A 19,149-nucleotide genomic window follows, 5' to 3' on the forward strand; every position below is an offset into this window, starting at 1 on the left:
TACCTACTAGAATAGGTATAGGTAGTGATGTATAATTATTATCTTGCTCAATAACAATAGCCATATCGAAAATATTTTGAATTATTATAATTATTATTTGTATAGACAACTTTCGTCCAGCAGATCCAATATTCTGTTGTAGTCAGCTTTAATATGATAATGAATTTACCTATATTATCATATTATAATTTATAAAGCTAATAGAACATAGCTCCACTTCAGGGGCGGACTGTCTCCTGCACAGCGGCCGGGGATTTTTTTTTTTTTAAAGAGGCCCAAAAACCATTATCGAAGGTCTAGCATAATACACTATTAGAGCACTTACGTAAAATACCACATATTTTCTCAGTTGAATATAATGAACTGTCAACTTGCGCTAGGTACAAAATTAAAAATTACCTCTAATCAGGTTTGTTGTTTAAATATTTTCAGAAAAAAAAACATAATGATTTTTTTTTAAACGTCTATAACACATGTATTAAACATCAATAAAAAAACGTTTGCTTTTAAATAAAACAATATTTTTAGTACATTTAAAATTAAAATATGTACCTACCTAATCTATGGATTTTTTCTAGTCTATGAGAAACTTTTTTTTTGAGCGGAGCTATGGATGTATATTGATTTATCTTGTTCGGCGGGAAAGTGAACCTAGTGAGTGCATTGGGTAGGTAAAAATTTAAAATTCCCAGTAGTTTTCAAAATAGCCAGGAAAATGGGATTTTGACAAAATCGATTTTGGTTTTTGGTGTAACTCTAAATAAAAATGACCGTACATACATGCAATTTTCACTGAATCTTTATATTAGCATTTTCTATACACCATAAAATGTTTAAAATATTTAGTTTTGAGCTGTTATTACGAACATTTTCAGTTTCCAATTTTTTTTAGTTTTTTTTCTATAAATGACAATACAATTTTATACATTGGGTCAAAAAGCTAGACAATTTAATACAAGACTGCTGATATATTATTACTATGGTAGTTAAAAAATATTAAAATCCATAGTCACAATTATTTTTTTACTAGCATTTTAAGTTTAAATTTAACAAAATACATAAAATCGCAGTTAAAAAATTGTTCTTTTTAAATTTAAGATTCGAAAATTTAGTACAAGATTCCTCATAAGTTTGTCTACCTTTATCAAAAAAAAAAATGTCTATCAAAAAGTCAAATTAAATATTATGATATTTTTTTCATCTCTAATTTTTACAACATTATCTAGATATTCATTCGATTTCTCAAGGTATGTAATTAGACAAAGATAGCCAAATTTATGAGGAATCTTGTATTACATTTTCAAATCTTAAATGTAATTTGCAAATTTTCGTGATCTCTAGGTATTTTGTCAAGATGTTAACTTTAGATGCTTATACAAAAAAAATGACTTATAAAAATACTTATTTCAAATATCATTGTAACAATATATTAGTAGCTTTGTATTAAATTTTCAAATTCTTTTACCCAACAAATAACATTTTATTGATATTTATAGAAAAAAAACTAAAAAAATTAGAAATTGAAAATGTTCGTACAGTCATAGGAGCAAATAGGGGGGGGGGGCTTTAGAAGCTAAGCCTCCCCAAACATTTCCTACATTTTGTTTTAAGCTTATTGAATATTATCAAAGTAAGGCTTTAGCTCCCCCCCCCCTCCCAAATCTCAAACGCTATTTACGCCTATGCGTACAATTCAAAACAAATGAAATTACTTTTAAATTTTATCGTGTATAGAAAATGTTAATATAAACAACCAGTGAAAATGTCATGTATTTACGGTCATTTCTTTTTGAGTTCCACCAAAAACCAAAATCTAATTTGTCAAAAACCGATATTGCGTAAAAATTCTTGTTTTTCCATAATTTTTAATTTGTTTTCCCGGCTCTTTTGAAAACTATGGGGAATTTAAAATTTTACCTCCCAAATGCACCAACTAGATTCACACTATCCAATCAAACAAAATACTGTTGAAGAAAATCTAAGATTTTAAAATGTAGTACAAAATTCCTTTTAAGGTTATCTACTTTTATAAAAGTCTACAAGAAAGTCAAATCAAATTTTTTGAGCGTTTGAAGTTCAAATTTATACAACATTGGATTCACTCGATTTCTCAAGTAGCGATTTTCCTATTATGTTGTAATTCAAAAACGAATAACCTTTGACATTTGAAATTTATATCATTGGTATGTTTATTTTATCAATTCCTATACTTGATAAAATATTCAAAATATTTTGATTCATTTTGTACTGTTTTTGGACATTTTCAATTTTCAATTTTCTTGGTTTTTTTTTTCCAAAAATGTTAATGAACTTTTATTTGTTTGGTCAAAAAGCGTGAAAATGTAATACAACGCTCCTGGTATATTGTTACAATAGTAGTTGAAAAATATTACAAATACATATACACAATTTTTTTTTATAAGCATTTAAAGTTCGATTTTTACGACATTTATCGAATTTAAAATTAAAAAATTATTTTGTAGTTAAAAATGTATAAAATAGGTATTCAAATTTATAAAGCTAAGGATTGAAGATTGAAAACAAGATTCTACGTAAGTAGGTTTTCTGTAACCAAAAATATCAAAAATATAAAAACTCAGTTTTTTTATAGTTATTTTGTGTTAAAATTTGGATGAAATTATATATTAAATAACCAATAATTACGATTTTAGTTATTTTGTTGTAATTTTATAATATTAATTTACCAGCTACCGTATTAATAATAAGTAATAAGAATATAAATATAATATAAAATATCCACACTGACAAAACGTCTTGATAACTGATAAGTGATGAGGGATGCTATCTGTAACATAGGTAATATCTATAATAATTGACAATTTACTATAATTTACAGCGCTTAATCAAAGGTTTTTTTTTACATCTTTAAAAACATTTAAAATGCTGTTTTTTGTTTTTTTCTTATGTTGTTATTAAAATATAGAGCGTGTTTTTCAGACCCTACCTCCAATACAATTGTCAATTATATTTTCCTTATGTGGCGTATAAACACTATACAGCTACATAGGTATCATAATTGTTTTTACTTTTTATAGAGTTCAATCAAATAATATTGAACATTTACAATTTTTAGTATATTTTATAGTTTTCCATTGTTTTTTAAAAAAACACTAAAAAGTAAATATAAAATTTAAGTTTTTCTATTTTTTTACTGTACAATTTCAATATACAACATAACTCAATAGTAATATTTATCATTTAAATTTAAATTTATATTTATATTATAGTAATTATTATTATAAATATAATATTTTAATTGAATAAAATTAATAACTTAAGTTAAAATTAAATCATTAATATTCTAAAAAATATGTTACATTTACGTGCAAAGTCCTGGTTATTATCAACATTTTTACTCAAATACTACAGAAATTGTAGTTAAATTAAAAAATCTTTTTAGTTTTTTTAGCACTAATTTAATAAATATATTTGACATAGAAAAGTACAAAAAATATATATAAAAATTAAAATGTTACACGCATCTTGTACATTCTTGAACAAATTAACTTGGTTCGTCAAATGGTAAGTGACACACTAACATGTTCTTTGGCTGATGATTTGATTAATAAGACTGTGTTATTTTTTTTCTTAGATATTTTCAATTCACATATAATATTCAAGTTTTAATCAAATCAAAATTTTCCAGAGCTACCAGCATGTCCTAAAAAAAAACAACATTCAAGTTCATCATCCATCTTATATTTTTATTATTATTTTCAAAATTTATCAACATATTTTTACATTATAAAAGAATCATTAACATAGTTTTGATCAGATCAAATTATTAGTTAGAGAAATTCAGTTTAAAGCTATTAATTATAAGTTGAGAACAATAAAATAGGTTTTATTTAAACTCACTTCTTCACATTGAGGACATTTGCCTTGCAAATGTTCAAACATTGGTGTACTACCAGAATTCAGCAACCACTGAAATATTATCATATTATCATATTATCATATTTTGCTCACTGTTTTTAATTATTAAAATTGAATAATTAGTATCAAATAATACCTCACAAATACATGACATATGATATAATGCATCACATTTTTCATTAACACACGATTTGGTTTGGTTTTTTAAAGCCATATCTAATTGATCATAACATATACAACAACAATTCAAATCATTTTGACTTGCAATATAATGTTCTGGTTTCTCTTCTTCATATTGTGACTGAAGAGTAGGAACTTCAAATACATTCAAAATATTTTCTTTAAAACTGTTTTCGGTACTCCAAATCAAAATCTATACATAAATAGTAAATGTACAACAATTATGATTATTGGTAAACATAGTTATGTATATGAGAAAAATTAAATATTTTTGTGATTTTTAACATTAGAAATTTCAGAATAGTACTTATAATTCATATCATTACACATAAAGTTGTATTAATTATTTATAATTTATATGTATATATTGCGGTAAATGTATGAATACCGGTGAAACCTAGGATTTACATCTAAATGTCCCAATTTACAATTTGGTAATTCTTAGGATAAACAATCAGAGTTTGTAAAAGTCTAAAAATGTTTACTGATTGTGTGATATTCTCCTATATGATTACGATACTATACTGCAGCCCACGAGAGAGTATCCTCATTTTGTGCATGCAGACTGACGGCAGGCACCGTTTCGAGGCCCCTTTTCCCCCACTATTTTCACCACCGCTATACCACACATAGTGTTGAGCGCAGTCGACCGTTGCCGAACAGCTTTCGACAATGCCGAGTAGTGGGGAATGCGCGGAATCCGACGAGTTTTCGTTGGGTGACAGGATACTCTCACGTGGGCTGCAGTATATACGCAAACCTAAAAAAAAAAATAAAAATATATTTAAATATGTTAAATATTATATTAGCTACTTTTAGTATATTAGAGTATTAGATACATACATTTACAAGGCTGGATATCAATGAGTTAAAAAGTTAAAATTAAGTTACTTTTAACTAAGTTACATAACAATTTACTTTTTTTTTAGAAGTAACTACTAACTTAATTTGTTGACTTTTTTTCCATTTTATGAGTTAATTAATTGTATTTTCACGTTAAATCATTTTTTATCCTTACACCATAGATTTAAAATAGTATATTTTAGGTGTAAAAATTAATTTTATATATTATATACATGTATATAAAAAAAAAATAATAATTAGAAATTCAATTACTATTACTAAATATCAATACGCAATATTTTACTATAATGGTTATAATATTGAATATTCACAGAATATATTACATTTATTAAAAGTTCTAGGGGTAACCGTATCATTGAGAAAAGAAAAATTTAACATTTACTCATTATCGCATACATATTTGTATACCTTAACCTTCAATCATTATTAATTATTAGTTATTATCATGGTTTAAGATATACAGGTTAGCTATCGGTCGCCTAAATTGCATTGATAGCTGCGGTCAGAACTCGTTACTGGCTTAGTACACTATTTCACCACATCTGTAGAGCGCGGGGTCATTACAGTAAGTTATATTATACTTATTTATACATTTTACGATATTGCCCTTTGACAAAATGACATTTGCGCCTTGCGGTTTACTATTATGATTTTTTTTTATCCCATAAAGTGTGTTAGTATTTTTTTAATTTATGTTTAAAAAGCTTAATATTTGAAAAACTTGATTTATTACATATATTTTGTACCTATATTATTTGTTTGAGAAAAAAAATTTGGTTAAATTATGCATATATTTATTGGTGTTATAAATATAACTTAATTTATATAATATATTATTATAATTTATAAATATCCTATATACTACCTATATAATGGAAATTAATAAATTATCATATCCAAGTTTTCTCTTAATAAATATTCAGTACTATTTGATTAATTCATTTAAAAAAATTGGTTAAATTATGCATATATTTACTGGTGTTATAAATACAACTTAATTTATATAATATATTAATATAATTTATAATATACTATATACTAGTGATCATTGATCATGAATAGTATTCATAATCAATGATACTATGTAATGGAAATTATCATATCCAAGTTTTAATTCAGTACTATTTGATTAATTAATTTAAAAAACATGGTATAATAATAAATATATATAATTATTTATTTATTCAATATCAAATAAATAATAGACGTAACTATTTTTTTTACAATAGGTACTCATAAATTCATATTTTATTTGTATTACCTAGGTACTTTATTTTAAAATAATATACTTATTAATGAATAAACATATTTTGATTTAACATTTCTAACGAGTTATTTAAATAATAAACTTCTTATAATTTTACTAACATAGCATTTGCATTCTAAAGAAATCCAATGAAATTGTATAAATAATATTGTATAAAATAAATAATGTATTTTTACAATAATAATAGTAAGTATAAAGAAAATAGGTATGTATATTCAATAGGTAGTGAAAATTAATTGTATTTAATTACAAAACAAATGAAGAGAATGACGTTTTTAGTGTGTCAAACAATTTAATATTATATAGGTATCTTATTCATTTTAATTTAATCTCTTGTAGTATAGTTGATCCAGTAATAAATGAGTAAATAACCACTGTCCACCTCAACTTGTAAGTTATAAATGATGAACCATTGTAGGTAATGATAAAATAATATTAGGTATTTAGGTACAGTTTAATAATTATATATATATATAATTGTTTTCATAATTATTCATGATCATTATTCGGTAATCATAAAAAAATGTAATATTGCATGATTATTTTAAGTTCTAAAAAAATGTAGGTGGACCTTTAGTTTAAGAATTTGAAGGTATATTGTATATAAGTGAATGTGCATATAATTGTTCAAAAATATTGCCACATTAAAAATTGTAATTGTAATGTATTTTCATTGACTGGCAGCTGTTGTAGAAATGGTCAACAAATAACAATTTGAAACTATCAACCTGATAAAATTAATATAAAAATTAATTTTATTATTTAAATAAAATTACGAAATAATATTATTATTATAAATTATAATAATTATTGTACTTATTATATTATAAGGTAGGTAGATCACATAGGTACTCAATTATAGCTTTTTTATGTCATTCATAAAATATCTATATGTAGTTATGTAGGTAATTGGCTGGGCAGCCTGGGCTTGAAGATTATTTAAACAGTTTTGAAATGATTGGATGTTTTTTAATTTCCCTACTACCATCCTTTAATAATATATATCGACATATAGATACATAAATAAATATATTTATTACTTATATTAAATCCCTACTCACTACTAGCGCTTTACGAGTGTGGTGAAAATATGAACTACTGAACTGTAACACAATCTGACCGGGTAGCGGGCCGGCAATAGCTAACCTGTATATCTTAAACCGTGGTTATTATTTATTGTTATATTTTTATTCGTGCATAGAATCACAACTGAATCGAATAATATTTAATATATTATAAAATATTTAATTAATTGTATTCTCATATTATGCTTAACATAATTTAGTATAGTTGTGGACCATTAGCCCTACACTGCATGACATTTTTTTTTTGCTAAAAAATTATATGTTATATAGTTCCATTCAATAATTTTAGGAAAAATCATAAAAAAAAAATTTTAAATTTTAAAAAAATTTTACGAACTACTAATTTTTAACTGGTTTAAGCAAATGATAGCCAGGTTTTCATTAGCTTTGTTGGATTTCATCATTGATTAAAGTATCTATAGCAATAAATCTCAATACATACATGGTCTTATACCACTATTAAATTACAACATCATTGGTTAGCTTTAAAAAAGGTAAAATTATTAATTTTATGTGAAAAAAAGTAACTTATTATTAACTAAGTTAATTTCCTTTTAATTTATAGTTAACAAGTCTTAGAAAACGGAAAGTAATTTTAAAACTTCAAACTTAACATACATATTTTTTCTATATTAATTTAATTTAACTAGTTTAAATAGTTAAATTATCCAGCCTTGCAAATTTATATTATTATATATTACTAAAAAAATTTTATTTGTGCAGGTTTAGACACTGTGATATTATGAGTTGCACAATATTTTTTTGGATTGGCATTTACATAAATGTGTATTATTCGTTTTATTACCGAACATATATATATAATATAAATATATAGATATCATAGACTAAAGTGTTTAAGAATACTATCAGAATTATTACCAAGTATAAAAAAACTAAAATAAATCAGTTTACATAAAATAACCTTTTTATGTTAAACTAATTAAGTTCAAAAAATAATGTACCAACTGGATTGATTTCATTTAATCTTTTTTGAAACTTCTCCATAGAAGCTGGGCGACCATGAAGATGAAATTTAGGACAGTTCAATGGATTCAATGGATCAACTTCAACTTCAACACATACATGAATATCTGCAACAAAATGTGGATTGTAGTCATAATATTATAGTATTTCTGAGATAACTTTAAATCTAATAACATACATTAGAGTATTAGATTAATGTTAGGGCTAGGATTTATATGCTTTAAAAAATATAAAAATGTCAAAATATGCTTCAAAATATTGTGTTGTATAATATCTGTTATACAAAAAAAATGTAATTACGCACAGTGCCGCAACTTGGTCCATATTGGTGGGTGTGCGACCAATAAATAGGGCCCAAGTATAATAGAGGCGCAATTATAGTAGTGGGGAGGGGCTTTAGGCCCCCTCTTGACTACGATGTAGACCCCTCCAAAAAACATTCCTTATTTATTTATATATAAGCTGCTTATAGGTTATTTTAAATTAATAATTTTGTTAGGTGGGCTGTTGCCCCCAGAATTTAACCCTAGTTGCGATTATGCTCATGTACCAATAGGTCATTAAATACATATTGCTTGTTGTTTTTAGCTAAATACATTATGTTATGCAGTTAATATAATATATATAATATATATAGGTATACACTGCTTACAGATAGGTGAAGAGCATTGAACACATTGTACACTAAAGTCATTGTACACATATCGTGAGGACTAAGGAGCTAAATGGTATGCAACCTCTTAAAACCATTTATTTTCTTTTTTGTCCCAATTTAAATGCAATAAACCATCAGCCGTCACAACATAGCAAAATTAAGAAATTCGAAAATATGATATTAGCGGCATAATTCAGCCCCCTGCCATTCGAAATTATTATTTTTATTATTTTGTTATAAATATATTTAGGACTTTGTTTTATATTATAATAATAATTATGATTCTAATGTATTCATTAGTTTTTATTTTTTGATAAAATAATAAGATAGTAAGATACCACTTTGTGAAACACCTTAAAAGAAAAAAAGTTCCAAATAGTTCAGCCACTGGCCCCGGGGCCCATTTTTATGATTTAACGAGGGGCCAAGGGGTTCTTCGCACCCCTAGCACCCCCAGTTGTTACGGCACTGATTACGCATTTTATAGAAAAACGCAAACCATAAGCTTATAAAATAATAATATGATCATGTTAGTCAATAGACGATAATATTAAACAAAAAAAAAAAACATAAAATAAATTCAGGTATAAGAAAATTTTACAAATAAACTCAATAATATCATGTAAAAGATGTTGAAATACCAAATTATAATAGCATATTTTAATCTAAGTGAAACCAATCTCTATCTCACTGAGCTATATTTAGGACTTACCTAATAAAATGTTACAACATCCTAAACCTACACATTACAAATCAATTAAATCATGATCTAACAAATATTTAGAAAAATAAAAACAATTATTCTCACTTACCAATAGGTATTCTATAATTAACATCTCTAAAAGTATAAGATCCTATAGGATTGCAAGTGCTAATAATTTCGTTGTGCACGTTCCAAAAATTGCTTAATTCATTAACAACATTTTTAAACGTTTCGAATAAGTTTAAAATAGTGGTCATCTAAACAAAAATATAATTTATAATGTAAATTTTAATACCTATATAATGTAAAAACCATTTAGAAGCAGAAATTGGGAAACAACTAGGTATATTTGCATCTAAAAACTGCACACTTATGATTTCAAATCCCAAACAGCCAATAGACAAAAACCACATACTATTTTTAATATACATCAAACAAACGTTAAAAACTTTTACCAAAAAGTTTTGCTGAGTACCAGAGTCGCTACATTTTATATTAAATTGTGATATTCTTACTACTTAAATTGAAAAAATTACTTATGTTTACAAATAAGATGAAATTGTTATTTAACCATATAAAAAAAATATTAAATTATAATGTAATTATTGTAATAAGTACATAGCTGTTAGTAATTTTTTTAATATTTTTTTTTATAAATAATTATCATATTATTATACAAAACAATAGATACAAATGTATAAATATTTAAGTAATAATAAAGTGTGCAGTTTTTTGAATCAACAGGAATTGTGAATTGTTATAGCAGGCATGGATCCAAGAGGGGGGGGAAGGGTCGATAGCTCTTAGGCCGTAGAATCTGGCGAATTCTAGAATGTCTGATGTTTTTGGCGGGCTGATAAAATACATTGTCTTGTCGATCACGTTACGGTAGTGTTATCGATCGCCGTCTAATCTAAAATTGCTATAGTCAGGAGAACGAAAACTGACCGGTGTTATCTCGACCCCGCCACTGCTTCCCTACCCGAAAACCCGAAAGCCGGTTAATTTGTATTAAAAGGTATACAGGCTATATAAAGGCCATAAAATGTTGTGTCAATACTAGTGATAGACGTGATTATTAAGATTTCACAGTTTATAATTTGTCTGGTTACTTGTAGTACCTACCTACGTATTTGGTTATTGATGGTATTTATTGTGTAATGATAATTTGTCAGTAGAAATATAAATTTAGTTGGCGTATAGGTAGTATTAGGTAGATATGGTACTCATGTACGGTCGCTGTGAATTTTATCTATAATCATCGAAAATCAATATAAAACGTAACGTAATTTAACGTGTACCTATAGTTGTTTTATTATTTTATTATAATGTCAAAACGTAGTGCCGATTTTATGCAAAATGTTCTTAAAAAAAAAAAAAATGTGTCATTCAAGACAATACAAATTCCAGCCAAGATGAAATTTTAATCAAACTGAAAAATTGAAATTTGAATAATAATATTTAACTATTAGCTTACATAGTATTTACACTGTTTTTATCAGACTTAGGCTGAAATTTTATCCATCATGGCCCCTACTGTAAATTTACTCTGGATCCGCTCTGTGTAATAGCAGGGCAATATTTTTTTTCATGATTTTATTTATGTCTTATGATTGGATCACACAAAAATGATTACCAAATTTCCGCAAATACATTTATTATAAATTAAATATTTACCTTCAAAAACAAGTTCAAGCTTACTGATGGAACCATAGTTTCAAAACATAATGGTTGTTTTTTAATCATGGGATATTCATCAGGTATAAAAATTTTTATAAAATGGCTGTGCTTACACATATCTAAAACATTAAAAGTTATGTGTTTTAGGTTTTCGTCAATTGTATGCACATATTGACCATATAAATTGACTTCTTGAATTACAGAATGGAACTTTTCTTCATTAAATATATAGCTTGAATTTGGCACGTTTATAGAAGTATCTTGTTTCCAAACTTTTACCTAAACAATAAAATAATTAATATCATGTCATTTGAGAATTTAGTAATTTTCCAAAAAGCGTTAGCTCATTGCAAATAGTTAGCTCATTTGAATTTTTTTTTAAAAATAAAATGTGACTTTTTTATGCTTATGATGTTATTTGAAACAGACCGATGGTAGTTGTTTTCAGAATATTTGAATATTGGTAAATTGATTATAGAATTCAATTAGTATCAGAATTTCTAAATCAGGATATAAAAAGGTTTGTGCAACAAGTCAAATAAAATAAGTTTTAGAAAAAATAAAATTTACTAGTGCTACAAAAAGGTTGTAATAAATAAATAAAAAAATGTTGGGTAAAATTATTTTTACTTTGGATAGTATAGGTACTAATTATTTGTTTTGTAAATAAAAAAATAATTAAGTTAACAAATAATAATTCATCATATTGAAAAAAATTATAAAATATATTCTTTAATTTCCTGTTACACTAATTTAATCAATAATAAATTAATATAATTAATAGCTATATCTGTTTTCAATAAATATTCTTCAATCTATTTGTAATATCCTAATTTTCCAAAAAGTCAAACAGTTTTATGATAAAAATAACATGCTTTAAATGGGCTACTTCCTTGTAAAGAGTCTAAGCTATCTACTAAAAGATTTATGTACATAGCCACAAACAGTGAACAACAATTTAAATAAACAATTTGTTTTGGTATATTCTGTAGTATTTACACAATTTTCAAGTATTTAGAATTTTACTCCGTTCACGTTTAGAATATAGAAGGAACCGTGGCGGCCAACTACAGCACATAGGCATGGTTTTACTACACAGTTGTAGGTGTATAAATGATTGACTTGGTAAAGGTGAAAAACAAATGTTTCCTGATGGCCACCAGAAGGAAACTTTTCACCTTCTTCTTAACGTGCATAAAGTAAATAATAAATATTATATCATAAATTATTAAACAAAATATATAATATAACCTACCAAAACTGGAATTAATTCCTTTAAAAACTCTGGCAATGAATGTGTTTTTTGTTTAACCTAAAAACAAAAAAACATGTTAAATTGTTAAGTAAATAATAACATAGAATTTTGAGCACAAAACATATTATACAGTAGAAATCAACTCTAAGGACTAGGAAGTTTTACAAGTTGAAACAACATATAGTATTCTACAGTTAGAAAAAGTCCATGTTGTAAAATGAAAAGCCGGAAAATACCAAAAAAAAATTATTTTTCAGTACCTACTGAAAACTCATACTTAAACTGACGACGCGGTATGATTGGATGTTTTCAAACTGCTGATAATACATGACGTAATCATTAAACATTTGAAAATACCAAAACTTGTAGTAACGTGTTATCATAATATAATATGTATACATACAGTATACTTACATTTACATAGTTATATACATCCATATCCACAAAACAAAAGATAACAATTTACTCGTAGTAATCGATAAGTACTCAGTTGTTTCACAGTGTAAACGTATATTTTAATGTACAGTCATATCGTCTAGTTTTTTACTCGCTTTAAGCTGCATCTATCTTGTAACCACTGCTCTTTGTGATTTCTACTTTATATGGAAGTTATAAATTTATGACAATTATACAGATAGACAACAATATAAATATAACTCACTATTTCTATTGTTTCCTTCAAATCAAATTGATGGAAGTTGAAGGCTTCAAGTTCTGGAATTTGTACTTTTAAATTGTCTAGTAGTGGTATATTAGGGCAAAATATTTCTATGTAAACACTATACGTCTGCAAGTATTTAAAATATTTATCATTCAAAGAACATTATTGCAATCATTGAATCATGCATCGTCAAATATATTATATACATTAACTTACATTTAACGAAATATATCCTTTCCAAGATTTACAATTTTTGCTTGGAATTAACATTGGAAAGTTCTCCCACATACTTAGATCAATCATATTGAATTGTACTGATGTACTTTAATAAAAAAATGAAATTATATTTGTAAAATTCTTCGTTAATTTCTAGTCTTTCGACGGTAATGGTAATAAATTAAAGTAAACTTATAGCATAATATTCAACATTGAACGTAGGTAGTAGTTGTAAATTATAGTACGTTACTTTACAGTTTACATCTCGACTATCATGCTTACACAAAATTAGTGATAAACACTTGTTCGAAAAATGATAAGGACCCGACAAATGATAATGGTCTGAAATCGAAAGTAAACTAAATAATATTATATTATTAAATTATAGGTATACTTGCGGCTATACAATAATAATTTTATAGTACATTACTACATTAGTACCTATATACTAACCGTATGTTTAGGATAATATATTAAATTTTTATTGTTTTAGAATAAATCATAATCAACAGTGGTTTTAATTTTGTTTTATTAGCCCTGGTATATAATTCAAAATATTCATTGTAGGTTTGATTTTCATTAAAATTTAGTGGACAACCATTGATATTTTTCCAAAGTAGGAAAATAATTACTAAAAGAGAGAAAAAATAGTCTAAAAATTCAAATGGATTTACAGGTACTATTGTCATTTAATATTTATTAGGCCGGGACTAGCGTTTTCCGTCGAATTAAAAATGCATTGGTTTATCATACAGTATTTTATACATTTGATAATATAAATCCCACACCCAAGGCCTCGCAAACCTTCGACACTGCAAAATTCATCTAATGAAGGCACACTAATTAATAATATTATAATGACTAATGTAATAATGTAATTATTAATAATTAAAATAATTAAATGGGAAGTCGAAATAGCCAATAGGCATATAGGTAATTGATTATGAATAGTATTATAATATAAGTATATTATTATTTTATATAGTATTCATAATCAATGGTATTAGTATTGTAATAATTACATCGTAAATGTGATTGGATCAGTTCAAAAGTAGGTAGGTAGGTAGGTCGTAGGTAATAAAAGTCAGTCACGAAACGGAAGCTTACGATATTGTTGAAACGTTGTAGCAACGATAATATAAAACATAACATAATATTATAATCTCAGCCTTATAAATCGAAAAGATTGAAATATACGTAACAGGAACGTAGGTATTATACTATTATGCTGTGTCGCTGTGATCAGTGTGATCGTGATGACGTGATTACCGTTGAATGCGCTACAATCACCGTCAGGCGCCACTGTACGCGGCGAGCGACGACGTCTAAACTGAAGAACGAGTAGCGATTAGTCCATGCGACCCTGGTACCGTCGACTCCGTTTTATCGAAGGAAATCCTCATCGAAACGATTCTTGAAGTTTTTTTTATCGCATTCGACAAAAATATTTGTCGCATGAAAATCAAAAAAATGTAATCGATTGTCAAAGTAACATGATGTCGTGGCCGTGATAGTATGACAATAATATTAGCCATTAGGTATAACAGTGAACATTTTACCATGCATAATAATAAAATAAACATTAGTTTTTTAATTACCTACAACCAGGCCCGTATTTTTTTTTTTTTGGGGGGGGAAGTGTCCCTTGTTGCCCGGGGTGGCAGTAAGTTTTCTTTATTCGGGGGTCGGCAATTTTATATCAAAATAATATTTATACTTCAATAAATTTATTAAAAAAACTATTTTGATAATTATTATTTAATATTTAGTATTATATCTGTAAATATATTGGACTTTTTGAGTATACGATAACGATGTGTAGAGTGTAGAGTGTAGAGTGTAGAGTGTTGAGTCTCGACTGCGCCTGTGCCCATCTCTTGTAAACAAACTCAGAGGTTCTAATTATTTGATGTTATTTACCAAATTAGAACAAAAACCATTAATAATGCGTCACAAAACATTTTTCAACTTATATTTTGTTATTATTGCTTTGATACTTAACTAGTAACAGTTCAATATTTCGGCATAGTTGAATCATGTGCATCCTCACACTATGACAATTATTATGTAGGTGAGTTGGACAGCTGATGAGTGGTGACACATAATATACGTGTATTTATTTTTCTATAAAACGATAAAGATTCAAATTTAAGTTTTTACAATTTACGTTTCTATTTACGATTACGTAAGTTATGGGTCGTAAAAGACATAGTGGAGCTGGATACCGGAAAAGCAAAAAAAAGGCTAAACAAGTTGCTGATGTTGTTACCAAGACTAAATTATTAAACATTTTTTTCTATTTCAACTACTAATTCTGGGGCTAGTGTCACTACTAATTCGAGTAAGGACCATCAAACCATCAAACTTGAATCAGTTTTTAAATTCTATTGTAAATAACTTTAAGATAAATTAATCTAGAGGTAATTTCAATGTAACATTTTTTTTTAGTTAAGGTTTAATTTATTCATTTCTGTTGCTTTTGAACCATACAAATTATTCCTTCTATGTTTTTTTTGTATTTTCTTGCATGCTCCATGTATTACAATATGTTGGCACTCGTGTTTTTCTTATGAAAAACCTATTTTGTAATTTACATAAACCAACTTGGGGCACTATTTAAAATTTTTAAAAAATACTGTAGTAGATTAAAAATACGAAAAGGTATAGGGTAGGAGAAAGAGTGATAATAAATTGTAAAAATAGTTTGAATTATATATTAAAAGAGGAGTGTTATATTGTGGGTATATGTAATTGGTGTTCTGATATTATTTAACATTGATTAGTAATTTTATATCTTTAGTTTAAAGGATATATCTATACGTACCTATAATTAATCTATTACTCTAAATATTATAATTAATTTACCTGAGTATGTAGTCGTATTCGTGGATACGGGGTTGAGTTCGACGCTCGAAGTCACTGCGGCGTATTGCGTATATACAGTTTGTCCCATAAGTCCCGTATCACCCTTAATATCAGTCAATCAGAATTTTCATACTTAGTATTGTAAAAAAACCCGCGTTTAAATGTATTGATTTCCCATGGAGATATTAAGGGTGATACGGGACTTATGGGACCTACTGTATATGTATGTTACGTGTCTTGATTTATGTATTATAGTATATTAACTATTAAGACATATTTTTGTTGAGTTCTACGTATCATATTGATGTGATTTGAACACTAATATTATATGAATTTTTTATCTATGATTTGGGACGTGACTATTATCGTATGCTTTCAAAATCCCTACATCCGTAGCAAGAGTACAAATAGTCAATTCGCGAACCGAATGTGATTTATATTAATGATCACTTATTATTATACTTATATTCTAAACACAGCTCTTAAAATCCATACATTCGTACCAAGAGTACATATAGTCGATTCACCAACCGAATGTAATTTAGGTTGACGAGCACTTATTATTATAATTATATTCTAAATAGATAATTGCATAACTGTGTAATAATACTATAACTGGCCTATGATACGATGATAGTCACAGAATCTTATATTATATTATGAGAGTAAATAGATAGGTCATAGGTGGATAAATAATTAATAAGATGAATTTGTTAGATAATACAAAATAATTATTTTAGTCTTTAGACAGTCATACCGAATGCTGGAATAACTCGATATAAATACATATATTATATAAACACACTCGCGACTCGCTTTAAATGGCAAAAATATTGTCGAAGTGCATAATATATACTGGCGTGGACGTTTTGCATTAGATCGTCTGTAGAAGTCGATTATGTATGATCCTTATATAAAGTGATTTTTGTGTAATCCCTTCTTCTGATGTACACCGATTATACATAATATTAAACTATTGATGTATTTATTATCTTAATTTATTTTATACGCTGTGTAACAAAAGGTGACGCTCGTAATTTATTGTTGTTCTTACCGAATGTCTCGACCGAAGAGATGTAGAATTTTATATTTTATGTGTTGCATGTGTCGCTGTGTGTGTATAAGGAATGCGTATAGATATATGCCTAAAGCGTATGTATATGTAGTATGTATACCGGGTCACTCCACACCCCATGTCACCATACGGAGAATAGACTGTCGGTATTAGTTATTCTGTGTTTTTATTTAAGTATAGAAATATAATATATTACAATGGTACTATACAATTTTCTAAATTTAACAAATATTTTTTGTACATATAGTGAGTATATATTAAGTATTAACGGAACGATCTGGCTTAGCAACCTATCATTTTTTAAATTTCTTTTTTCCAAAATGTGTATTTTAGGGTGCTTTATAAGAATGTAAAAAAAAGCCCGGACAAACTTAGTTTTGAAGTTATTGATGAAAAACTTCAAAAATAAATCTTTTTCGTATAACGCTCATTTTAAATACCTACTTAGAATTAAAAATCGCTTTAAAAAAATCGAAAATATCACTCCGATTTGCTGTGTAAACCACCTTGGATAGGCCTTAGAATTAAACAGAGTTGTTAAAAAGAACATAATAGGCTAGCGTTGCTACTATCTAAAACTAAATATGTATTATTTTTAATAACATTATATTGAAAAACAAGGAAATGATTTTTCAGTTTATATTATTTTGTAACATTAAAACTAAAATTGTTTAAAGAAATCTATAACATCAAGTATTCTTAGAAGCTAAATCTTATTAAAGTACTCGTACAAGTATGCCATGTACGTTATATTTTATTCCACAAAAAGTTTCTCCATTAAAGTAGATACAACGGTTCAAGACATGGATATAGACATATAGTGAATTTCTCAATATTGTGTATAATATAGGTTAGTACCTAGGTACCTGCTTATTTTTTTAATTTTAATATTAGGTCTATTATAATTTACCTATATTTTATATGTGGGGGGGGGGGAATTAGAAGTATGACAGTCTATAAGGCCTATGAGGGTATTATATTAGTCTAAGCATGTTGAATAGGATATAGTTAATTACATTTTCTATGGACTAGAACAATGTCTACAACAAAGTAGATATATTTTACATTTAAAAATAATAATTTTTTCTGTGGTAGGGGGGGTATGGAAGGGCGGCTAAAATATGTTGCCCTGGGGACTGGGGCGTAAAATGTCCAAACACGGGCCTGCCTAGTGCCTACAACAAAATAAGGAAATCGGTCAATAAGAGTTCGTTAATTTACGGATGAACAATGTTAAAAATTTGAAAATGTGATACAAAGATTTTCATAAGTTGTTGTTAGTGGCAATTAAAAAAAAATTCATTGCAAATCCACAGTAATTTTTTATTAGCATCTGAAGTTAAAATATTGACTAAAATTTATTAAAATCACGAAAATTGACAAATTATTTGGAGTTCCAAGTTCACAAAAAATGTTCTATTTATATCTAAGCTTTTAAAATGTAATACAAGATTTCCTTTAAGTTTTCCTAGATTTAACATAAACTAAATACTACTGAAAAGTCAAATGAAAGTTATACTCGTACAATTGACATTCACCTGTAAATTAACAAATTTTCATACAACGACTTTCTTAATTTGATGTTATTCAAAACCTAATAACAGTGGATACTTAAAATTTACACTAAATGTTTATTTTATCATTTACTATAGGTACTTGATAAGACATTATGTATTAAAATCACGAATTAAGATATACTGGATACGGAACGCAGTGCCTTATATCAACTCACATTTCGACGCAATAACTTCGTACGTTGCGG

The 19,149-nt window shown here is 26.7% G+C and overlaps 1 protein-coding gene across 7 annotated transcripts; it reads right to left on the bottom strand.

The window, feature by feature from the left end:
* Positions 1-3,429: 3,429 nt before the first annotated feature.
* On the bottom strand, positions 3,430-13,788 carry LOC100161477 (E3 ubiquitin-protein ligase FANCL-like). Of its 7 annotated transcripts, none has more exons than XM_029490694.1 (11): positions 13,448-13,777; positions 13,232-13,357; positions 12,571-12,627; positions 11,492-11,594; positions 11,313-11,434; positions 9,745-9,892; positions 9,645-9,671; positions 8,260-8,384; positions 4,034-4,270; positions 3,880-3,948; positions 3,446-3,682 (listed from the first exon to the last, which is right to left on the bottom strand). In XM_029490694.1, the coding sequence occupies exons 1-11, from the start codon at positions 13,532-13,534 to the stop codon at positions 3,638-3,640; spliced, it is 1,146 nt and encodes a 381-aa protein (XP_029346554.1). In that variant the 5' UTR covers positions 13,535-13,777; the 3' UTR covers positions 3,446-3,637. The 7 variants fall into 7 exon arrangements, with proteins under 7 accessions (XP_016659493.1, XP_029346554.1, XP_008182590.1 ...); XM_008184368.3 differs by adding an exon at positions 12,985-13,166 and having other exon boundaries at positions 11,313-11,594; positions 13,448-13,775; XM_016804003.2 differs by having other exon boundaries at positions 11,313-11,594; positions 13,448-13,775.
* Positions 13,789-19,149: the final 5,361 nt, after the last annotated feature.

Source organism: Acyrthosiphon pisum, chromosome X, assembly GCF_005508785.2.
Source record: "Acyrthosiphon pisum isolate AL4f chromosome X, pea_aphid_22Mar2018_4r6ur, whole genome shotgun sequence".
NCBI lineage: Eukaryota > Metazoa > Arthropoda > Insecta > Hemiptera > Aphididae > Acyrthosiphon > Acyrthosiphon pisum.

What these genes read in the sequence shown, in the direction of transcription:
- LOC100161477 (XM_016804003.2), bottom strand. Translation starts at nt 13,534, where the DNA reads ATGATTGATCTAAGTATGTGGGAGAACTTTCCAATGTTAATTCCAAGC. An exon ending in TGAAGGAAACAATAGAAATA is followed by an intron (nt 12,628 to 13,231) that starts GTGAGTTATATT and finishes TTTTGTTTTTAG; the next exon opens with GTTAAACAAAAAACACATTC. An exon ending in GCTTGAACTTGTTTTTGAAG is followed by an intron (nt 9,893 to 11,312) that starts GTAAATATTTAA and finishes ATTTTTGTTTAG; the next exon opens with ATGACCACTATTTTAAACTT.